The sequence below is a fragment of the Pelobates fuscus genome, chromosome 10 (genome assembly GCF_036172605.1).
Source record: "Pelobates fuscus isolate aPelFus1 chromosome 10, aPelFus1.pri, whole genome shotgun sequence".
In the NCBI taxonomy this organism is placed as follows: domain Eukaryota; kingdom Metazoa; phylum Chordata; class Amphibia; order Anura; family Pelobatidae; genus Pelobates; species Pelobates fuscus.
Genome location: NC_086326.1, coordinates 23,769,723 through 23,795,963, shown reverse-complemented (window position 1 = coordinate 23,795,963; position 26,241 = coordinate 23,769,723). Strand labels below are relative to the sequence as shown.

At 43.5% G+C, this 26,241-nt stretch overlaps 1 protein-coding gene across 1 annotated transcript; it reads right to left on the bottom strand.

Annotated features, from left to right (window-relative positions):
- Positions 1 to 8,365: 8,365 nt before the first annotated feature.
- On the bottom strand, positions 8,366 to 9,121 carry LOC134574665 (olfactory receptor 5AR1-like). Its single transcript, XM_063433792.1, has one exon. The coding sequence runs from the start codon at positions 9,119 to 9,121 to the stop codon at positions 8,366 to 8,368; it is 756 nt and encodes a 251-aa protein (XP_063289862.1).
- Between the last annotated feature and the right edge of the window lie 17,120 nt (positions 9,122 to 26,241).

Genomic DNA, 26,241 nt, shown 5'->3' with positions numbered 1-26,241 from the left:
TGCCTATAATGCCCCTTTAAAGCAGTACTTAAAAGGGATATATATATATATATATATATATATATATATATATATATATATATATATATATTTATATTATTTTTTTTGTCAATCTTTGTTTTATTGAGGTATGAAAAAAGAAATGTTACATGCAGAAACAATATTGAAGACATAATGTTCAAGGACAGCATATCATTTCACAGTAGCTAGTTGATACCTCTTTATTATATTTCTATTGTTTTGAAAAACAGAAATAAACATGTATAATCTTAACAGACATATCTGAGTAGTGCCTAGGGTATACTGTTAAGTGAGCAGGTCTAGTTAGATATGGAGAGATTATTTAAATAATAGTAAGTAAGCAAACATATTGGAGTGTATAACAAATTATACTGTAACAAGCTACTCTGGACATGTAAGAGGTTGGTATAGTATGTGCTTTAGAGATAAATGGCTATAGCCTAGGCATGGCATATTGATTAGAATAATAGAAACATGCGGCTCTGAGAAAGGCAACAATCTTGCATCCACCTGGGGAACACACACATCGCTAGAGACAAAGATATTCATAGCAAAACAAATAGTACAAGTTATCTGTGAGAGTATGTCTCGAGTAGTAGGTGCTGGGTTTACTGGCTGCGTGTGGCATGATATCTGTGGATAGAAGATTTACTATGTTGTCATGCTTAAACACTACTCTGTGGGCCTGCCTTTAAGTGTGTGTTAAGCACAGGATGACCTTGACAATGTTACTCAGGAGCTTTTTGCCTGGTCGAGTGTAGCAGTTGAGAGGTACATGGACTCAAAGGGTAACATTGGCTGCTATGCATCATAATTTATGCAATGTATAAATTAAGCTAGAAATGTAAGGTATTGGAGTAATTAAATGTTGGGGTCAGCTCGTGTGGGTTAGGTGGGAACCTGCTGTGGCAACAGAGTCCTCTGCCAGTTTTGTACTGGGCATAGTTCACGGGCTACACAGTCAGCCAATTCCCATGCTGGGCAGCAAGATGATGGATGTGTGGTGGTGTTGGAGGGTGTTGGCGGATTAGAGTCGGCATCCATCAGTCACAGATTCGGGAGCTATGTGAGGCTGTGTATTTCCCTCTCTGGGTGCTGCGGAAGACTCCAATGTTTCTCCGCTGCCAGCAGCTGGCAGTCTTCCGGCGGTGCTTTTGCTTTACCCAAGACAGGACCGCTCCGCTTTCCCGAACCCCTCCACTTCCTTGCCTTGTGTAGGTTAAAAGGAATATTTCTAAGCTTTGCAAAAGGTCTCAACATTTTCATCATCACTAGATGACCACTAGATCATCACTAGATTTTTTGCACCCACTCTTTATGCAACCATCCCCTTAGTGTTTGTCAGAATGTGGGTTATGTAGAGGTACCAGTAAGATCTGCAAAAGCATTTTTAAAATTAATAATATATATATATTTTTAAAAATTCTTTATTTAGCAGACATGTAGGTCATATACATTACACACCAAGAGCAATGTGTCATCAAGTCATATATATCTTAAATTTAGGATTATTATAGGACAAACAAAACAAAAATTACAATGAGAATGTATACTTTTTTTTAATGAAAAATGTATATACTAATTTCTCACATCTTTTCCCATGGATCTCAGCGAAGAAAACATTTTTCAACATCAAAAAGAGCTTGACAATGTAACTCATCCCTGTAGACTTGAAATTTAGTGTGTTTAAAAGAACACCACACGCACCATAGCCACTGCAGCTCTAGGGTTCTCTTGACAACTTAACTTGGTTCCACCAGGAGCCCAAGGCTACAGTCGATGCTTTTGTCCTTCTTCTTTAGAGAATTGCTTTTAGAAAATTCAGTTAGCTCTACAGAGCTAAGCAGCCCATGTAGGACTCCAGTATTTTATTCATTTATACTCTCACAACTTTGTTCAGTTTAATTCTTAACCCACGACACAATTGTCTTCCTGCTGCATTTCATGTTTTAATATGCAACAACATTTAGAATATACTATATCATTACTTAATGAGATAAAGTATTTGTTTTCATAATTGTGCAGATATTTTATAGAATGCACAGCTTTGTTATTTTTATTCTCTTTTTTCTTATTTTAAAAATACATCTACATACATACAGCTGCATGCAAACCAACTGATGTTTAGTATCTTAATTCTTCACACTTGCCACTCTTTTAAAAAAAAATAATTTTAACGTGTATTGATAATGTCCTATAGACTGTAAGCTCGTTTGAGCAGTGTCCTCTTCAACCTCTCGTTTCTATAAGTTTTCTTGTAATTGTCCTAATTTATAGTTAAATCCCCCCTCTCATAATATTGTAAAGCTCTACAGAATCTGCTGGCGCTATATAAATGGCAATAATAATAATAATTATAATGTTTTGTATATACATATATATATATATATATATATATATATATATATATATATATATATATATATATATATATAAAAGCATATCAATGCTGTCTTTTATGTCTGTAAATTCACAACAACCACACAAAAAAACTAACAAACAAAACTCAGAAAGTATGTTTATTTAATATTTATTATTGTATATTTAATATCATTGGGTATTAAGCAAAAAATTTATGTGGATAGGCAATAGGAATCAATACAAAATCAACAAGTTTAAGCTAGGATGCATTTGTGAAATTTATTAAAGAAAGGTACACAAAAAAACCTATACAACATGTCAGCTCAATGGCCTTAATGATGTGTAATGAAAAACCAGTACTATTCAACAGTTTTAATAGCTGAAATTTTGCAGCCTAAATTTTCAGCTCCTCCTAAAGAGGCAATGGCACAACACCACTACCAAAACATCAATAAAAACATCAATGGAGGTAAAATTAAGATTAATCCCAGTATATAGGTATTAATAAATAATACTGCTAATAAACCAAAGAAAACAATAAAAAAACAAAAAACAAAGAAGCAGATACAAGCTTATTACATGGAATATAATAAGAATGCATAGAAATTCATGAAAGAAAAATACATCCTCTAGGAGTAAAGTATAGCAGACATCTATATACATAAGGTCATTAACCCCTAACACTGGCTAAACCATGCCAAAACAAGTCACATAAATGCTGTAGATGATGTGTAACAAAGAGGGGGAATGCTAGTGTGGCCAGTAAAGGTATGTAACATTGTGCACATGATTATATTTACAATAAGGCTTGTATCAAACATTATGTGTTTCAGATTATTGAAGAAAGGAACAGGAAAAGTTCACCTGGAAGAGTTTTTTTTACATTTCTTATATCAAAGACATTTTGCTAGAATTTTTTTTCTTTTTTCTTTTTTTACTCTTACTGCTTTTAAAGTGCACCTTTAAAGTAATGACATGAGGCACTTTATCAAACCTAAAATCTATTAGATCATGGGTCCTCAAACTCCAGCCCCCCAGATGTTCCTGAACTACTACCATGATTCCCATGATTCCCATGATTCTTTGAATTACATAGATAGCCAGAGAATCATGGGAGTTGTAGTTCAGCAACATCCGTGGGGCAGAGTTTGAGGACCCATCTATTAGATAGTATACAGGTCATTTTTTTTTTTTACTTACACCTTAATTCACCAGAATGACACACTTTGCTGAATTATAGATATGTCGATATAGATTGGTAGATATTATCAGTGTTGCCATTAGAAATTTTGGGGCCCCTAGCACAGCTCAAGGTCTGGTCCCCCGGGGGCCCGTCTCCAAATCCCACCCACAGGAATACACACACAGACAAAAACGGACACAGACACACACAGAAAGATACACACATAGTAACAGATACAAATACTGAAACAGACATACACTCATACAGGCATACTGACACACACATACTGAGACACACACAAATGCATAAGGAGATACAGATACACACACACACACTGACATACATACATGCTCACATACACACATACTGACACACACACACACACACACACACACACACATATACATGCAGACATACATACTGACAGACATACATACATACATACTGACATACATACATACTGATATATACATACGTTCAGACATATACTGGCATACATACATACATACATACATACAGGCATACATACACATACTGGCATACACACACACATACGGACACACACACACACATATACATACAGACATACATACTGACAGACATACATACATACTGATATATACATACATGCTGACAGACACATACTGGCATACATACATACATACATACACATACTGGCATGCATACATACATACATACACATACTGGCATACATACATAGATGCATACATACATGCATACAGGCTGTGACAGACCCATCCGTATGGACTAAGAATACTGTGTCCGTCTGTTTTGCCGTTTGCATGAATTCCCCCATTCGTATGCCTGGATTAAGGGAATGCATTTGTTTGCCGACCGAAACTACCGAACGGATGGCCACCCAGGAGAGAAGTGTGCTGCTAGTTAACCTATTGTTCCCAATTAGAACGTTGAGGTTAACCGCAGCCACTTCTCAATTAAGACCAAAGACAGGGTGGTCGTCGTTCGTATGTCGACCACGAGGCGGCGGACATTTTAACTATGCGAAAGCCCAGCGGTGTTCGATGATTATTTCATGGAACTCAAAACGGACACTTTTTCAACCAAACACCGCTGAAGCCATCGACCTCCCCTTCTCAATCGACAGAAGTATACGAATACCGGCCGTTCGGGAGATTTAACAACACGTATGGACTTAACCCAGATAGCCGTCCCGTAGAGTCGATCGCATACCGAAGAGCTATAACCGACTTTGACTCCATGGCGATTGAACTATGCGTATGGGATCTGAGCGCTATTCGCCAATAATATGCACTCAGATCCAGGCTATCTGGGGATGTGTTATACGAATGCAATATGTTCGGCAGTTATAAAGTTATAGATTTTAATGTGTTTTATAACTTTGAGTTAAAATGGCGATGTGCCTCTGCTCGGGGAGATAATTGAATTACTTCCCAATTATCTCCCGAGCAGAGGGGAGGAAACTGTGATGCATGTTGGGAATATTGTGGGGATGTAAGCCTGAAATGTCCCCATGTCCTTCTGTTATTCCAGTCTCCCATTTGGTCCCCTAGGGGAGTGTCCACCAGGGGAGTGTCCACCAAGTGGGAGACCTGCATAAATATGGGCAGGTAGCCCACAGTAAACTTATGTGCCGCTTGGAACCTATTGCCGTTCGGCTGTAAGTGGCGATCCGTATGGTTGGAGCTCAAGAAGGGAGAGAGCCGTACTGGTACCGTTCAGGAGTTTGGAGTGTTCCCTAGCTGGCGGTTCGCATGGTTATACTGTATACGCTACCAGACCACAGTATTGTGACCGGGGAGCATTCACTAAACGGCGGTTTGTGCATTTATTACTGGAGGTACCGTAACACAGGCATACATACAGACATACAGACAGGCATACAGTCATACGTACAGGCATGCATACATACATACATACAATTCATTTTTCAAGCAACGCCCTTCTCTTCCTTACCTTTGCATTGCAGGAGGGTGGCTGGGGATGATGGGCGACGGCTGCCTCTGTTCTCCACTCGGTCTTCAGGCTGTGTCCTCCTTCCCGTGTGGAGTAAGCTGGGAGGAAGTGACCGGACGTCACTTCCTCCCAACAGCACTTTTTTTTTTTACAGGGGCCCGGTCACGCTATTATCAGCATGTGGGCCCCGGTGCAGCAAGTGGGGACCGGGCAGCCGGGCCCCCCAGGGCCACCGGCCCCGTGACAACTGTCATGGTTCTCACCCCCTGATGGCGGCCCTGGATATTATATATATATGCCAATTACATTATTTCTGTAACTGTTTTTCCATGACTATCATCAGTGACTTTATTTCTCCAGGAACCCATTGTACTGACCTCGAATATGTTAGAAAACAACAGATGTAAGATGTTGTTTTCGATTAAAATACAGGAGTCCATCCTTGAGAAAAATATCAAAATAAAAGCAAACTGAGACACTACACTGCACTTCATAAAAGCCAGGAAACCACATGCCCTCATCCAATTTCCAATCTGCAGGATGACAGCTGGACCCTTAACATACTTGTCATAGGTTCTTCCAAAAGTCATAGCCACCATCTTGGGGAGCTATGTAGAAAGCACTCCTGGTACCTTGGGTCTGAAGCCTGACTCCAAACTTCCACAATCTCAGTTGCAAGGGGAGGGATTCCAACTGAGTGGTCAATCTAATCACAGGACCCAGAGTAGTAGGGCTCAGGAACTTATAGGTAGGTTGCTTCTCTGCCTTGCAGTGACTCGGTATAGAAGGCTTTATTCTCTGCTGCTATATGTGACAGGAATTCTGCAAAGATGGGCTCCAGCCTAAAAAGTTTTGATTAGGATATATATAGGATACAAGATAATATTAACAATGTTGTATTTAACTTTAAAAAAACAAAACAAATGTTTTATTAGAAGAAAGATAGATGCAACATATCATAGTTACATAGGCTGAAAAGATGAAAATAGACATGTGTCCATCGAGTGTAGCCTTTCTCACATGTCTTTTTGCTGTTGATCCAAAAAACTAGAAAAAATCCTTCTTGATCACAGTGAAGGATAATTGGCAGTCAGATAAATACTTGGATCAAGAAACTGTTACCCTACAATTTAAATATGATGTCCTTGAATATTATGTTTTTGTAAGTATACATCCAGTTGCTGTTTAAACATCTGTACAGACTCTGATACAACTACTTCTTCAGCCAGAGAATTTCCACATCCTTATTGTTCTTATTGTGAAAAAAAAACACTTCCCTTTGCCTTAGACTAAATCTGCTTTCTTCCAGTCTAAACATGTGTCCTATGTATAGTCCTGTTTGTGAATAGATTTCCAGACAATGGTTTGTATTGGCCCAGTATATATTTGTATAATGTTATCATATGCTCTCTGAGGCACTGTTTTTAAATATCTAAAGAGGTTTAAATTTGTTAACTTTTTTCAAAACTAAAATGTTTCATTCCTTTTATTAATTTTGTAGCCCGCCTCTTATTTTAGTGCCATACTATCCTTCTTTAGAACAGGGGCCCAAATTTGCATTTTTTTGTATTATAAAGTATTTATAAAGAGGCAAAATTATATTCTCATCCTGAGAATGAATGTCCCTTGTTGAGGTCAAATTATATTTAAAAATAAATATTAATATTAATAAATATTTTCCCTAAATAACCTTTCAACTACCGTATTTATCAGCGTATAACACGCACTTTTTTCCCCTAAAAATAGGGGGAAAATCGTGGGTGCGTGTTATACGCCGATATCCCATAATTACTTACCTGTCTTGAAGCGTGGGCCGGTGTTCAGCGCGCACCGCGGTACTGGAACTTCAATTTCAGGTTCCGGTTTCCGGCGGGACTGAAAGGAAGTGTGCACACTATTGTGTGCACACTTCCTTTCAGTCCCACCGGTACTGGAACTTCAATTTCAGGTTCCGGTTTCCGGCGGGACTGAAAGGAAGTGTGCACACTTGTGCACACTTCCTTTCAGTCCCTCCGGAAACCGGAACCTGAAATTGAAGTTCCTGTACCGCGGTGCGCGCTGTGAAGCCGGCCCACGCTTGAAGACAGGTAAGTAATTATGGGACAAGGGAAAGTACACGAGGGGACACTATGGGAGGGGAGGGGGGGAGAATACTATGGGTGGGGAGGGGAGGGGGGGAGAATACTATGGGAGGGGAGGGGAGGGGGGAGAATACTATGGGAGGGGAGGGGAGGGGAGGGGGGAGAATACTAGGGGAGGGGAGGAGGGGAGGGGGGGAGAATACTAGGGGAGGGGAGGGGGAGAGAATACTAGGGGAGGGGAGGGGAGGGGGAGAATACTATGGGAGGGGGGAGAATATTTTGGGAGGGGGGGAGAATACTATGGGAGGGGGGAGAATACTATGGGAGGGGATGGGGGGAGAATACTATGGGAGGGGAGGGGGGGGAGAATACTATGGGAGGGGAGCGGGGAGAATACTATAGGAGGGGAGGGGGGAGAATACTATGGGAGGGGAGGGGGGATAATACTATGGGAGGGGAGTGGGGGAATACTATGGGAGGGGAGGGGGAGAATACTATGGGAGGGGGGGAGAATACTATGGAAAGGGGGGAGGATACTATGGAAAGGGGGGGCGACACTATGGGATGAGAGGGGGGATACTATGGGAGGGGGGGAAATTTCCTGGAATTTCCTTCTAAAAATGAGGTGCGTGTTATACGCCGGTGCGTGTTATACGCCGATAAATACGGTACCTTTCATATAAGCATGTTTATACTCAAATGTTAGAATAATCATATGGAGATAAAAATTTTATTTAAAAAAGGAAAGTAATATTTCTTTTGTTTAATGAGATTTTTTATTCAACTTTTTGAAGACATGATGAAAGTCTTTATTCTTCAGGGTGTATATAAGGGGATTCAGCATTGGAATAAATACAACATATAATAGAGCAAAAAACTTGTCTTGCTGTGGAGAATATGTAGATGTTGGTCTGATATACACACTGATCATTGTTCCATAAAAGATGATAACACTGGTCATGTGAGAGGCACAGGTAGAAAATGCTTTACGTCTACCACCTGCTGAGTGAATATTTAGAATGGCAGTGATAATAAAGACATATGATACCAATGTATATGTAAATGAACTGATACCTATAAGAGTCCCATTAATATAGTTCCAAATACTAATGGTAAAAGTATCACTGCAGGTAATCGTAATTAATGGGGAAACATCACAGTAAAAGTGGTCAATGTTGTAGGATGAACAGAAGGACAAGTTAGCAATTAAAGAAGTGTGTATAACAGGATCAAGTAAACTTGTTATCCAAACTGCAATTGCTAAGTAGGCACATCGCTTTTGACTCATAAGTATTGAGTAACGAAGAGGGTGACAGATTGCTATATAGCGATCATAAGCCATAGCGGCCAATAGTAAGACTTCTGTGCAAGCAAAGGACAGGAAAAAATACACCTGAATAAAGCACTCTAGAAATGATATGGACTTACACTGAGTGAAGAGCATGGCCAACAGTTTGGGTAGAATGGTTGAGGTGTAAGCGATATCAGTGAATGATAGGTTACACAAGAAGATGTACATAGGAGTGTGTAAATGAGAGTTCAAAGCTATGGAGGCAAAAATGATGATATTACTTAAGACAATGGTGATATATATAAATAAAAATGTCATGAAAACAGGAAACTGAAGCTCTGGCAAATCTGTAAATCCTTGCACTGTAAATTCGGCTAAATTCGACTTATTTTCTGATACCATTTTTTCAATTTCTTTTTTGTCTTGTCAAAGTAAAAAAAAACATAGATTATATTAAAAATAAACCAGCCACCTGCTTATATTTAATGGCACTGTTGTTTCAAGTAATTTAATACATGTTAACAATTTTTAGATTTTTTTTCTTAGACATTTAATACTACTGCAAAAGTTTACATTATATTGATTATAGTTGAAACATACAAAAATCTAAGCAGAACAGATGCAGATACATCCTTAACCCTATTTTTCATTTTGTTCATATTAAAATAATATATCTGTAAACGTTATCTACAGGTTTTAACCCTAACATTTCACTGTTACAATGTATCCAAAGATAGAATAAGCTTCATATCCTACCCCAATGGATATCTATACAATTTACTTTACATTTATATTAGTCCATGGAAAAAAACAAAACCATGCTGTATATGAACATTCAAAATTAAGCCCTGTTCTCCTTTCCCCCCATCCCATGTTGCTGAAAGGGTTAAAACCTCTTCAGTGACTTACCTGAATACAGAGCCGATGTATCTCGGCACTGGGTAAGGCTCTGCCCACGCTCCTCACCCGCTGCCGCCAACCGGCGGGGTAGACCTAATGCACATGCACGGCAATGGCCGCACGCGTGCATTAGACCTCTGTATGGGAAAGCATTATTCAATGCTTTCCTATGGGAATTCTGGCGATGCTGGTTGTCCTCATGCATAGCGTTAGGATGTCCAGAGTCATTTAAAACACTTTTAGTGTTTTAAGAACCCGAAAGTCCCTCTAGTGGCTGTTTGATAAACAGCCACTAGCGGAGGACTTAACCCTGCAAGGGTGTACTTACCCGCTCGCAGGCGATCTCACGCCGATGATTGTGGTGGGGGGACTCACCTGGCATCCTAGGGAGTCCCCCTGCTGCTGTTCCGGCCCTTGCGAGGACCTCACGATCACATGGATGGCATAGCCGTCCATAGCAGTGGCAGCAGTGGGAGTGCCTGTAATTACAGGTAGTCCCCCAGCTGCCGAAAAAAAATGTAAAATTAAATTATATATACACATACACTGTCTAAGTGTATTTTAATATTAATATATATATAATTAAATATATATATATATATAAATATCAAAATACACATAGAATGATATTGATTAAATATATATATATATATGGCGCTATATCAATCAAATAAAAATGTGTATATTCAATCAAAAAGTGAATGTGAAATGTGCCAAACAAGTGACGTGTATAGATGTAGGATATAGACCACCTAAGTATCTATTGCATGCAGCCTACTGTAACTAACATGGGACAAATAGATAACTAAATATCAGGGCTAACCCTGCAACATCATTGTTACGACACTCACCGCCTGGGGAGTGAAGCCGCCGTTTAGTCGATAATCCCCTTCCTCCAGAAATGCAATTCCAGCATAACCGATCATAACACTCCCGACCGGAGCATACGAACGCGGTAACTCCCGATCAGCAATCCATCCGAAATCCTTCCACAGCTAGAAATAAACGAAAGCGCTGTCCCAATAGTCAATCCCTCCACAAACGAGACAAAGCTCCGTTTTGAAGGTCAAGCAGAATGTGTTTAATGGGGGCTACCTGCCCAGTATTTATGCAGGTCTCCACCAGGTAGACACTCCCCTAGGGGACCTGGTGGAAGACTGTAAAATATATTAAACAGTAGCCAATCACAGTGGCTATAACACAAGCCCTTCCCATTTTACCCATAATACATCTCTTCCTATCCTGGAGATAATTAGGGAGAAACCTAATTAACTCCGAGGATAGGAACCATCGCCATTTTAAACACAAACACAAAAAATGCAATAAAATACATAAAATCAGAAGTACCGAATATATAGTGTTCGTGTCACGTATCCCCAGATAGCCTGGATCTGAGGGCATATTCCTACCGAATAGCGCTCAGGTCCGATGTACACAGTCCAATCGCCATGGAGTCAAAGTCTCTCATAAGTCCTTCGGTATACGAATGACTCCATGGGACGGCTATCTGGGTAAGGTCATACGGCTGAAGGAAACTCCCGAACGGAACAGTGTTCGTATGCCTCCAAGGGAATAGAAGGGGAGACGGCCGTCTCCAGCGGTGTTCGGTAGATAAAGAGTCAGTGTTTAGATCCATGGGTTTTGCACCGAACACCGCTGATTCGCCTCGTGTCCAAAATGGCCGCCGCCTCGTGGTCGGCATACGAACGACGACCACCCGTACGAAATGGAATGGAGAGGTGTTTGCGGTTAACCACAACGTTCTAATTTGTGGTCAAGGTGTTAATGAGCCGCACACTCCTCTCCTGGGTGGCCGGTGTTCGGTAGTTTTAATCGGTACTTTAGAAAACGTACGAACAACAGCGTACGGACAGGAAATCCACGAATCCAATGAAAACAGACGGACCAGCAATACAGGTCTATGCAGCAGGGTTCGTCACACGGCTCCCCCCTTGTGGAACACTCCGGCAGACCCGGCTTGGCCCTTTAGCGGGTCAACTTGGGGATGACCGGACTAGGAAGTAGTAAGGACGTCGGTTTGCCGGGATAACCCATCTGCATTCCCATTCTGCTTACCGGGTCGGTAGCTGATGGTGAAGTTATATGGTTGTAATGCTAAACTCCACCGCAGCAGTCTACCATTGTCTCCTGAGACCCGGTTAAGCCAAACAAGGGGATTGTGGTCCGTGATAAGGGAAAATTCCTGTCCATACAAATAGGGACTCAATTTCTTCAATGCCCAGACCAGGGCCAAACATTCTTTCTCCACTGCCGCATAACTCACTTCCCGGGGTAACAGCTTTCGACTGAGATATGCGACAGGGTGTTCTCCTCCATCCTCCCCGACCTGGCTTAGCACAGCCCCCAGTCCATACATGGAAGCATCTGTATGAACGAGAAAACGTTTGTTAGGAAGTGGGGCAGCCAGGACAGGGGCATTCACGAGAGCCTGCTTAAGTGCTTGAAACGCAGCTTCACAAGCTGGAGACCACAGGACCTGCTTAGGGAGGTTCTTCTTAGTCAGGTCAGTCAGGGGTTTAGCTATAGAGCTGTAGTCGGGGACAAAGCGTCTGTAATACCCTGCTGTCCCTAGGAAGGCCAATACCTGGGTCTTAGTGATGGGTGTGGGCCAGTTCGCTACTGCCTCTATCTTGGCCGGCTCTGGTCTCTGGCTCCCACACCCCACCCTGTGACCCAAGTATTGTACCTCAGCCATGCCTAGATGACACTTCTCTGGCTTCAACGTCAGGCCAGCGGCCCGAATTTTATCCAGTACTACCCCTACGTAAACCTGGTGTTCCTCCCAGGACTCACTGTAGATTGCAATATCATCCAGGTATGCACAAGCAAATTCCTGGAAGCCATCAAGGAGCCTGTCCACCATCCGTTGGAAGGTAGCTGGGGCATTCTTCATCCCAAATGGCATAACCTTAAATTGGTATAAGCCAAAGGGGGTGACGAAGGCCGACTTGGGGACAGCGTCCTTGGCCAGGGGAATCTGCCAGTAGCCCTTACACAGGTCTATGGTGGTCAGATAGCGTCCCCTGGCAATGCGATCTAATAATTCGTCTACCCGTGGCATCGGGTAGGCGTCAGTGGTGGTCCGCTCGTTGAGCCTCCTGTAGTCCACACAGAACCGGGTGGTCCCATCTTTCTTAGGCACCAGGACTACAGGGGAGGCCCAAGGGCTATCGGAGTGCTCGATGACCCCAAGCTGGGTCATCTCCTCTATCTCCTTCCGCATTCCTTCTCGGACTGCTTCAGGGATACGGTAAGGGGGCTGTCTTAAGGGGTTCTGTCCAGGGGTCTCTACCTTATGTACAGCTAGGGTAGTGTAGCCGGGTTCTTGGGAGAACGTCGCCTGCTTCTCCCACAGAAGCTGTTTCGCCTGTTCCTTCTCTGCGGGGCTTAACCTGTCCCCTAGCTGTACGAGATCAGTCAGATCCGTCTGGGCACCTCTTGCTAATAGGTCGGGTAAGGGTAAACTTTCGGTATCGTCTGCAGCGGGGGCACATACTGCAGCTACATCCTCAGGTCGTTCCTGATACTCCTTTAGCATGTTCACATGAAAGGATCGCTGGATCCTGTCATCTGAACAGCTGGCTATAAGGTAAGTAGTATCACACACCTGAGCTAATACTTTATACGGGCCCTGCCAAGATGCTTGCATCTTGTTCGCCTTCACAGGTTTGAGCACTAGTACCTTCTGCCCAACCTGGAATACTCGCTGTCGGGCACCCCGATCGTACCATTCTTTCTGTCTCCCCTGGGCCACCTGGAGGTTCTCTCTTACCATCAGAGACAGTTTCTCCATGCGGTCCCGAAGTTCCAGAACATATGGCACGATGGGGGTCCCTTCCTGCTCTGTCTCCCCCTCCCAGTGGCCTCTAATGAGATCTAGAGGTCCGCGGACCCTTCTCCCATAAAGCAGCTCAAAGGGGGAGAACCCAGTAGATTCCTGGGGCACCTCTCTGTAGGCAAACAACAGATGAGGCAGGAATCGCTCCCAGTCCCGGCAAGTGTCAGAAAAGGTCCTCAGCATCTGTTTGAGGGTGCCATTAAATCGCTCGCAGAGACCGTTAGTCTGTGGATGGTATGGGGAACTAAGTATCGGTTTAATGCCGCATACCCTCCACAGCTGCTGGGTGAGCACAGCGGTAAATTGGGTTCCCTGGTCAGAGAGAATCTCTTGAGGGAACCCGACCCTGGTAAAAATCCTAACCAGGGCATCAGCAACTGTCTCTGCCTCTATATTAGACAGCGCTACTGCCTCTGGATAGCGGGTGGCATAGTCCACCACGGTGAGAATGTATTTCTTACCAGATGGACTAGCCCTGGCCAGTGGACCCACAATATCAACGGCTATGCGGGCAAAGGGCTCCCCAATAATAGGCATCGACATAAGCCTACCTTTTGGGTGGTCCCCTCGCTTCCCTACCCGTTGACAAGTGTCACACGTGCTACAATATATCCGCACAGCCTGGTTAATTCCTGGCCAAAAAAAATTCTGCATAATCCTATGGCCTGTGCGGCGGGACCCTAGATGTCCGGCTAGCGGGACATCATGCCCTATCCGCAGAATCTCCCGCCGGTATTTCGCGGGCACTACCAGCTGTCGATTCGGCGGAGGGGCAACACTTTTCTGGGACGGCTTAGGGATCCGATATAACCTGTCCCCCACCCACTCATACCGCTCCCCCTCTGCTCCTTCTTCTCCAGTGTCTGCTCTGCCCCTATACCTCTGGAGAGATGGGTCTGTCTGGGTTTCCCTCCCGAACTCCTCTGGGGAATCCCAACTAGCTAACGTCTGCCCTGGGGTGTCAGTCGGGGAATCGGTTCTTACCTGGGTCTAAGCAGCAGGTGGGCCGGTTCCAGCAGCACGGGTCTGAGCACGGGTAGTCACTGGGTTGGCTTTGCCAGGTCCCATAGTAGCATAGGCAGAAATCAGAGGGGCCAAATCATTTCCCAGCAAAACATCGGCAGGCAAGTCCTTCATAACCCCCACATTCACATGTCCAGCTCCCACTCCCCAGTCCAAATGAACCCGGGCAACAGGCAGGCGGAACACGGCGCCTCCTGCCACCCTTACTGCCACAGTATTCCCGGTGTGTTGGTGTTCCGAAACCAGGTTCTTTTGGAGCAAGGTCATAGTAGCTCCCGTGTCTCTTAGACCAGTGACCTCTTTCCCATTCAATTTAACGGTCTGCCTGTGGTGTTGGCGGTTGTCCTGCTGAGCTGCTTGGACTGGGTCTGCTTCGTGAAGGAAACCCCAAAACTCCTCCTGCTCAAGGCAGTGAGCAGACGGCTGAGGTGGCTGCTGGGCTCCGCCGGCTGGGTTTCTCCAGGACGGTGCTTGGTTGGCCTGGTTTAAAGGGCATTCTGGTCTTTTATGTCCCATCTGTTTGCATCCATAGCACTGGACCTGGTTGGAGTAACCCCGTTTGTTGAATCGGGCTGACTGCCCATGGTTGGTTGCTGGCGGCATAGCGGGGGTACGTTGTGCTGGGGGGTGATATACATTGGTGGTTGGAGGTGCTGCCGGTTTGTACTCCACTCGGGCAGGGACCTTGGCTGCTGTCTGATCGAGCTTACGGGCATCAGTGTATTCGTCAGCCAGACGAGCAGCTTCATGGAAGGTAGCGGGTTTACGGTCCCTGACCCACTCTCGAACCCCTGCAGGTAATTTGTCAAAGCAGTGTTCTAGCAGGAACACTTGCAGCACCTCTTCCCCAGTTACCGCTCGACACCCTGCCATCCAGTGGGTTGCCGTGCGGTGTACCCGGCATGCCCATTCCACATAGGAATCACCAGTCTGTTTATTATTGTCTCGGAATCGCCTCCGGTACGCCTCAGGGGTAACAGCGTACCGGGTCAAAAGGGCATCTTTTACCGCCCGGTAGCTAGTGAGTTCCTCCTCTGGGATGGCCCGAAAAGCTTCACTGGCCCGGCCGGATAATTTCCCAGAGAGGATAGGAACCCATTCTTCTGCGGGCACCTGGTGTAGAGCACACTGTCGTTCAAAGTCCGCCAGGAACCCGTCTATCTCTCCTTCAGTCTCAATAAAATTTTTAAAAGCAGCAAATGGTACCTTTTTCTTCCCATTGTTATTATGGGGTACCTCTGCTGCTGCAGCTCCGCTTCTCTGGAGCGCCTGTTGTGCTGCCACTGCGGCTTGTACTTGCACCACAATATCCGCTGCAGGGTTGGGGCCAAAGTGTGCCAGCCTTATCTGAACTGCCCGGTTAAACGATATCTCCTCGGGTGTTAAATCCAGCAGGCCAGGCACATTAGCTATCTCCCTTCCCTGTGCTGTATCCATCTCTACCAATATAGCAATAATCTCTCTTTTCTTGAGATTGCTCGCTGATCTTCCTCTGCGCTCCAAAATGTCTTTAAGGGTAGCACGCCTTAATTCCTCATATTGCATTTCCAATCCGGGGTGTGTAGCTGGCCTTCAGGGCGGTGGGATTCATCCCATCGCTTGCCACCAATTGTTACGACACTCACCGCCTGGGGAGTGAAGCCGCCGTTTAGTCGATAATCCCCTTCCTCCAGAAATGCAATTCCAGCATAACCGATCATAACACTCCCGACCGGAGCATACGAACGCGGTAACTCCCGATCAGCAATCCATCCGAAATCCTTCCACAGCTAGAAATAAACGAAAGCGCTGTCCCAATAGTCAATCCCTCCACAAACGAGACAAAGCTCCGTTTTGAAGGTCAAGCAGAATGTGTTTAATGGGGGCTACCTGCCCAGTATTAATGCAGGTCTCCACCAGGTAGACACTCCCCTAGGGGACCTGGTGGAAGACTGTAAAATATATTAAACAGTAGCCAATCACAGTGGCTATAACACAAGCCCTTCCCATTTTACCCATAATACATCTCTTCCTATCCTGGAGATAATTAGGGAGAAACCTAATTAACTCCGAGGATAGGAACCATCGCCATTTTAAACACAAACACAAAAAATGCAATAAAATACATAAAATCAGAAGTACCGAATATATAGTGTTCGTGTCACGTATCCCCAGATAGCCTGGATCTGAGGGCATATTCCTACCGAATAGTGCTCAGGTCCGATGTACACAGTCCAATCGCCATGGAGTCAAAGTCTCTCATAAGTCCTTCGGTATACGAATGACTCCATGGGACGGCTATCTGGGTAAGGTCATACGGCTGAAGGAAACTCCCGAAAGGAACAGTGTTCGTATGCCTCCAAGGGAATAGAAGGGGAGACGGCCGTCTCCAGTGGTGTTCGGTAGATAAAGAGTCCGTTTTTAGATCCATGGGTTTTGCACCGAACACCGCTGATTCGCCTCGTGTCCAAAATGGCCGCCGCCTCGTGGTCGGCATACGAACGACGACCACCCGTACGAAATGGAATGGAGAGGTGTTTGCGGTTAACCACAACGTTCTAATTTGTGGTCAAGGTGTTAATGAGCCGCACACTCCTCTCCTGGGTGGCCGGTGTTCGGTAGTTTTAATCGGTACTTTAGAAAACGTACGAACAACAGCGTACGGACAGGAAATCCACGAATCCAATGAAAACAGACGGACCAGCAATACAGGTCTATGCAGCAGGGTTCGTCACAATCATATGTATAGGTATAATACTCTATAAACAAAGCTGGTCCAGCTAAAAAATATTTTTAATTGCAAAAAAGAGCCGGAGAGACCTTGGACCAGGAACAGGAATGCATAAACCTGAAATCAATATTCAAAAACCTCATGAAATATGTACACATCTCCATGTACCCAAACTTACTGGATACAGGATGCTAAAACTAGACCGAACCTAGCTGTCATAGAGCACTGGAAAAAAATAGTTGTTTACGTATTTACATATTTATTTTCTATTATATATAAATATATATATATATAAATATATATATATATATATATATATATATATATATTTATATATATATATTTTTTTTTTTCAAATATTTTTTTCCAGTGCTCTATGACAGCTAGGTTCGGTCTAGTTTTAGCATCCTGTATCCAGTAAGTTTGGGTACATGGAGATGTGTACATATTTCATGAGGTTTTTGAATATTGATTTCAGGTGTATGCATTCCTGTTCCTGGTCCACGGTCTCTCCGGCTCTTTTTTGCAATTAAAAATATTTTTTAGCTGGACCAGCTTTGTTTATAGAGTATTATACCTATACATATGATGTTGCAGGGTTATCCCTGATATTTAGTTATCTATTTGTCCCATGTTAGTTACAGTAGGCTGCATGCAATAGATACTTAGGTGGTCTATATCTTACATCTATACACGTCACTTGTTTGGCACATTTCACATTCACTTTTTGATTGAATATACACATTTTTATTTGATTGATTTGCACCTACATATTTGTGCACACCTCCCACTCGCACTACATTTACTCACACACTATCACATTTACACAGGCTCACACTTTTCCTGCTTTCACACATCTCTCTTTATAGACACCTATTAGATTTTATTATTGGGATGTGGATATTTTTTGCGATGTTGTTCTCTGCAGTATGTACTTCACTATTTCGGGTGATATGGTCCGGTTTCTATTACATTTGATATTTATTTATTTATTGGATCTTCCATTTAGTATGTTTTTATTGGGGGCGTATGGTTCCCATGGATACTGTTGGTTTACATAGGGTCACGCTGAGGTCACGTTATCACGCACGCACAGGTGAATGTCATCACGCACGTACACGTGAACGTTATCACGCATGGGCACGATCGATCGGCACTTGATGGATGCAGGTATCACTTCACAGATGGGGTAAGTTAGATATTTTTTTATATTTTCTTATTCTGCTATATATAGATAATTTTTGCACGTTGTTACTATCTTGATAAAGACCCTGTAGGGTCGAAACGTTGATGTGATTTACTAACACTTGATTAAACATCGTTTGAAAATCCAAGAGAGTGCTACTGTTTGACTACATTTATATATATATATATATATATATATATATATTTATATATAATAGAAAATAAATATGTAAATACGTAAAAAAATAAAAATAATAGAAAATAAATAATTTAAAAATTATATATTCATGAGTAATTTGGTTCTAACTGTATTTTGATATTAATATATATATATATATATGTGTGTATATATATATATTTATATAAAAATACACGTAGAAGGAAATAATATATATCTATCCCATTGTACAGCACTACGAAATCTGATGGCGCTATATAAATAATAAAATAATAATAACAATAATATACATAAGTATATATGTATATATCACTAGATATATACCTATATATAAATAAAAATAATTTTAATTTTACCACATGACAGGAGGCTTCATATTTGCATATCTTTCTTTACTGAAAACTCCAGCAGCATAGAAACAGTAACAACCAATCAGAGAAAAGATATGGTGCCCATAAAAGGCCCTGTCTATGACATCACTTCCTCTTTCTTTGCTGCTGCAGCCAAGATCAGGTCAGAGTATTTTGCCTCTCTGGCAATTGCTTACTATACTTTGTTGTTTAATGAACTTTGTTTGTTTCACTGTACATTGATTTATTTTTCGATTGCCCCTACCTTGGTCCCCTTATCCCTGTCCCTGTATTCTGTGACTTTATGCTTATGCCCCCCTGTTAGTTCCCACTTTTCTGCCGTTACCCGCGAGCACAACGGCTCTCAGTGCTGCGTGCGCCACGCGGGCCGGCCCCTTCTAATTTCGTGGGGGCCTGTATGGGGACGGGTGGAGGGAGACTGGGGTCAGCGGTTATTTCGTGTATCTAATTCCCTTTGTTTCGTGCCGCGCGAGCGACCGCGGCGCACCTTCACGCGGGCGGCGGCCATCTTGGATCTCGCGGCTCGCGAGATACCGGACGGCCGCCTTCCCCGTTCGCTCGGCGGATGGGAAACTCACCCGACCGCCGGGCTCCACATCTGTATACCCTCCCTAGTGTACACTAAGGGAGTGAATTAGAAAATTATAGTTATTTTGTTCCATGTTTTTCCCCCTGTGGGGATTTGCCTCAGTGCCTGCCAACTGTTCTGCCTCAATTACAATGCACGCATGCATTTAAAGAGACAAACTAATTTTTTTCAACACAATGCAATGTCTGGCTTAATTAACCATTCACCTACCACTGATTAAAGCTAATAAAACGAAATCTGTTAAATCAGAGATTACAACTTCCCCCTTTACGTGTCATACATTTGCCTCTCTTTGTATATCATGCTAGTGCAGTATTTTGACATCTATATGATTGCGTTTGATAATTTACTATGAAGTTACCCACATGACCCACATGAAAGGTGTGCTATGGGAAATGACAGGCAGGATATGACATATTGTATGGTGGCTCAGGGGTTACAGGCTTGCACTGGGAATTTTCCTCCATGAGTTCAACTCCCCTGTACAGCAAGAGTTCAATCTGCTGTGGAATTACACACTGGCTAGAGGATCATGTGTGCTGATTTTTCTTTAACATTCCCCTGTTGCGATTTTTTGCCACAATGCCTGCCAACAGTGTCTGCCAAACAAATACTTACAGGCAGGCATTAAAGGAGATACAATGTTTTTCCTATACCCCAGGATCTTTATGTCTTTATACCTTACTCAGGGTCACTCTATATTACTATACCCTATCCAGGGTCATACTATATTACTATTCCCTACAGGAATCACCCGATCACCGCGCCCTTCAGGGGTTCCCCTCTCTGGGCACATTCATTTATTGATACAATTATAAATTTTATTCTCAGGGATATATCTCTCATGGTGCTTTAAACTGGATGACTATATGTTATTATTGTGAAGCCATACAACATCACAGTTGTTATACAAAACATATACTGTACCTATTACAATATCAACTATATCACTGTACCCCACAAGGGCATTTTGTATTACTGTACCCTACAAAGGGCATATTATATTATATTATTGTACCCTACAAAGGGTCATATTATATTACTGTACCTGACGGTGCAAATTTATGTGGGTGTCCTCTGGGTATTTTTTCATGGCACACCACCTGGGGTGACCCCCCAGATATGCATGCAAGGTCATTCATAGACCATTACGTTGATGTGGGTGTCCTCTGGGTATTTTTTCATGGCACACCACCTGGGGTGACCCCCCAGATATGCATGCAAGGTCATTCATAGACCATTACGTTGATGTGGGTGTCCTCTGGGTATTTTTTCATGGCACACCACCCGGGGTGACCCCCCAGATATGCACGCACGGTCATTCATAGACCATTACGTTGATGTGGGTGTCCTCTGGATTACCACGGCACGCCACCCGGGGTGAACCCCGATGAAATGCACGAAGTCCTATGCCTCAACGTTATCACTGATTACTGCATACATATATGGATGTTTTAACACTGCCTGGCAGTTCTACATTAAAGCAACAGTACCACCTTGCTGGATACGATTTGCAGACAGGATCATGAGTGAACTGAGTGTATTGCGGAGTACCCTTCACAGGGATACATATCTGTACATTTACCGTACCTGGCGTACATATTGAACGTGGGTGTCCTCTGAGTAGATTCTCATGGCACACCGCCTGGGGTGACCCCCAGACATGCATGCAATGCTTGTAAAGTGCAAACAATTATAATGTGGGTGTCCTCTGGGCTTACCATGGCACACCACCTGGTATGACCCCAGTCGAATACACGTGGGCCCTGTTGCCGCAGACTTTATGGAAACAGGTCCCACGGGTTTCTATAATAAGCCTGTATAGTTACATCCGTGCATACAGCTCTGGCGTGCATTTATGGTGAACCCGGACCAGCACTACCGGTCAATCGTGCCTACGCCACAGCTCCCAATAGCCGGATTAATTTAATGGAGGTAACCCCTCTACAATTGACACGAATATTTCATACACTCCGACAATCTGATGCAGGCGATTCAAGCCGCTTTACCTGGGTGATCCCCAGTGCTACCAGGAGTCTAGCACCCCTACGTGCGGACCCTCAAACTCTACTCCCACTGACGGGTCATGAAGAACACTCTCAACCCCCTAGGACTTCTGGGCATTGGTAAACGACGCAGTAGCGGCCTCGGTGGAGAAGGTTTTCTTGTTATGAGCTCTGCCCCAAACTGCTTGCTGGAGACCTCAGCAACAAGGTAGCGTGGCCGAGCGGTCTAAGGCGCTGGTTTTATGCTCCAGTCTCTCTGGAGGCGTGGGTTCGAATCCCAGACCCACGAGCCTTCATGTAAAAACGGCAAGAGAAGGGCTCCAACCCCCCTGCCACTAGGGTCTAAAGCAAGTCGCCCATGGAACAGACCAAGTAGACGGAACACTGGGAATTTGTGACCCGGTCCACCACAATCTTCCGACAAAGAAGACTACTATCCACCATGCACGTTGTACAATAATAGATCACTCACACGAAGACAACTCTTCTGAGGAAGTGGAATGTAAGAACGACTAATATTCGGCCCTGAAGCACAAGCTCTACTATTTGACAGCGGGAACTTACCCACCACACTAACTTTAGTCCAAACCTCGCTGAAGCAAATCCTCCACACCCCTTTGGGGAAAGGTGTTTTGGGAAGACTGGTTGGTAGCGGAACCGAACCACCAACCGCTTCATCTACTAGTGAGCCATCCTATCATCAAGGGAACGTGGTATATCCTACGTGGTATACAAACGCTTCAGGATAGAGAAAATCAACCTTCTACTAGACCTCTTGAATGATAACGACTGGTTTACACATCTGGACCCCGAGGACACATACTTGTCAATATCCGCTACCCTACACTACCTAATTTTCCTCCGATCCCAGTGATGAGGACTAACACAGCAGTTTACGACTCCGTGGTACCCACAAAGCTACTGAAGACGGTGAGGGCTCACATCCGCGAATTTGGACGTGCGATGTCTCGGGTACCTGGAAGACTTGCTGACCCTCTGCGAATCCAGGCTACGTTTGCAGTCAAAGTGGCGTTCACGTTCTGGACTCCATGGGTTTTTTGGTAGTACGCAGACTAATTACTCCCCCATCTGTGTCGGGTCAGTTCCTCGTTTCGACATCGGCTTGGAGAACTGCGTTCCGCGTCGGTCCCCGACAAGATAACCCCTATACGGATGGATGTCGGACACGCTCTAAGGTTGGATACGATTCATCTCAGAATACTCACCAGATGGTGGGATCCCTCTCCTCCTCTCCTCTTCCATACAATCGAGATTCCCTGGCCCACTACACTACGGGACCATACGACTGCTGGCTAGATACATACACGCCGGTCACTCATGCGACCACTGGATCCCACTGTCGGCAGAAGTGAGGATGGAATTTCGATGGTGACTACTTCACTTGCAAACTTGGATCGGCAATCGATCTTTGACTCTTCCTCTGGATACGTAGTGGCGGATGAACCCATGCAAACGGACCCAACCGCTCTCCACAATGGCAAGGGTGCTTTGATACACACACACACACACTGGTTATCGCTCATACTCATGACACCCCTCGGACAATGCCAACCGTGATTTCCCGGATCGCCTGGGGACATCTCGCGAAGACCCTCTACCACTCCCTACCTTCCCTCTGCTTTTGACGGGACCTCAGGGGAAGCCCACTCCTTTGTCAGGGAAGGATGACTGGCACTAGTGGACTGGACGATTTCAGGGCCTCCTGAAATGTCCACGACCTATTGCATCAACTAAGACCTCTGATGGGACTCAGGTCCCCGGCACCAGGAAATGCTATGTTTCTGCCTGACCGGCCTGGAGTGTTTGTAGGGTGGAAAGGGATTCCGATCCCTTTACCGCACCTGCCCCACCGATCCTTAACTATCTGTTACACCTGGTCTCGTTGGGGTGGTCATATCGATCCCTCAACGTAATCAGATCCGCCATATCGGTGGCGCACGTTCCGGTACAGGACGGACCAGTAGGTCAAGATCCACGGGGTTGTCGACTACTACGGGGTGCCGAATTATCGAGACCCGGCACCCAAGTATTCACACCTCTGGCAGGTGGACGTGGTGCTGTGATTCCTTGAGGGAATAGCAGGACAATCCTTGCTTGTCACGGAAACAACTTTCAGCCAAACTAGCCCTCTTGTTATGCCTCGTCTTAGTTAGACGGGTGACGGACGTTAGGGCTTTCGATATGAATGGTTTTCTCTATGACACCAGATGGGATTACCTTTACCATATCGAGACGAACTAAGTCCAGTTCATCTTCGGTGTCATACCCATACTTTGTGTCAGACACCAAACTAGGTGTGGTCGGAACGCTAATGGAGTATACCGAAATCATTCCCCCTTCGTATTCATGCAACGGGTCTACTCCTGACTTCTTACGTGGAACCTCATGGAGAGGTGCCTACCGCTACACTGGCCAGATGGAGCCGCTGGCTATTGCATCTGGCGGGCGTCAAACCTTTTTTGGAGCCCACTCGGTCAAGGGAGCGGTGGCCCCACAAGTTCTTTTCGGCCGACGCTTCCCTAACCGACACTACACGATGCGCAGTTTGAGCGCGAGAGGGTACGTTTAGAACGCTCTATTTCAGCAAACATCTCATACTTCCTTCACACTGGTCAATTCTAAGCTTTAAAAATGCAAATATGAAGCCTCCTGTCATGTGGTAAAATTGAAGATTATACTAGCTTTAGTGTACTAATAATCTTAATTTTAGTAATGACAGGAGGTGAATATTTCCCACCCTATAGGATCCCTCCCATGTTTTCTCGTGTTGAACAGAATATACACTTTATGTTCAGGAAGGTAAGTACGTTATGGTTGTATGTTTGCTACTTAGATATGTGGCTTGAGAGACTTGTATAGGTTGAATAATTAGACAAGTACCTTGAATTATGTTGTATTTATAGAGTCTTAAATATCATTGCTTTAGAATTAATATATATGGATATGTTACTCATTCTAGTATCCATTGGTATATCAGATTCTTAATGTTTATTGTATGCGGACAAGTTATCACGCCAGAGTCCTTTCACCTTTTTCTTTTTCTTACAGCGTGAACGTCTTCTCCTCAAGACAAAGACTCACCTCCCATAAATCTACATCACGGAACTACTGGAGTTGATTATTCTACTATGTTGTGGAACTGTTGACGTGATATGATTATGTTTATGTTTATTGTTGCTATTTATTGTTTCGCTTCAAAGAAAGAGGAAGTGATGTCATAGACAGGGCCTTTTATGGGCACCATATCTTTTCTCTGATTGGTTGTTACTGTTTCTATGCTGCTGGAGTTTTCAGTAAAGAAAGATATGCAAATATTCACCTCCTGTCATTACTAAAATTAAGATTATTAGTACACTAAAGCTAGTATAATCTTCAAATGTTTTTATATATATATATATATATATATATATATATATATAAATATAATAATTATACATATATATATTTATGTAATATTTTTACATAATTAGGTCATTTTATGAATTACAATTTGCGGGAGATCCCTGACAACCCAGGCCGAAAGTCCAGGGAATTTAATTTGCTAGCACTATATTTAACCCTGTAACTTTCCAAGTCACCATAAAACCTGTACATGGGGGATACTGTTTTACTTGGTTGACTTCGCTGAATACAAATATTAGTGTTTCAAATCAGTAAAATGTATTACAATGATGATATCGTCAGAGAAAAGGGGGATATTTTTTAAATTTTTCACACACAAATGGCACTTACACTGACGATATAATTGTTGTGATAAATTTTACTGTTTTGAAACAGTAATATTTGTGTTCAGCAAAGTCTACCGAGTATAACAGTACGCCCCATGTACAGGTTTTATGGTGTTTTCAAAAGTTACATAGTCAAATATAAGGCTGGCGTTTAAATTTTTTCACATTGAAATTCGCAGATTGGTTATGTTGCCTTTGAGACCGTATGGTAGCCCAGGAATGAAAACTACCCCAATGATGGCATACCATTCGCAATAGTAGACAACCCAAGGTATTGTAAATGGGATATGTCCAGTCTTTTTTAGAGGCCACTTAGTCATAAACACTGGCTAAAATTGGCATTCAAATTTGCTTTTTGCATTTTTCACACACAAACAAATATTAACGCTAACTTTGATCAGTGTTTGTAACCAAGTGGCTACCAAAATAGACTGGAAATACCCCATTTGCAATACCTTAGGCTGTCTACTATTGCAAATGGTATGCCATCATTGGGGTAATTCTCATTCCTGGGCTACGATAAGGTGTCAAAGGCAACGTAGCCAATCTGGTGAATTTCAATGTCAAAAAACTTAAAAATGTAACATGCTATATTTGACCCTGTAACCTCTCAAAACACAATAAAACCTGTACATAGGGGGTACTGTTTTACACATGAGCCATCACTGAATACAAATATGTGTATTTTATTGAAGTAAAAGCAAACAGTATTATGACATTCACAGTTAAAATGTCATGTTGAACAAAAAAAATAACATTACTTATTTTTTTTTATATT

What these genes read in the sequence shown, in the direction of transcription:
- LOC134574665 (XM_063433792.1), bottom strand. Translation starts at nt 9,121, where the DNA reads ATGTACATCTTCTTGTGTAACCTATCATTCACTGATATCGCTTACACC.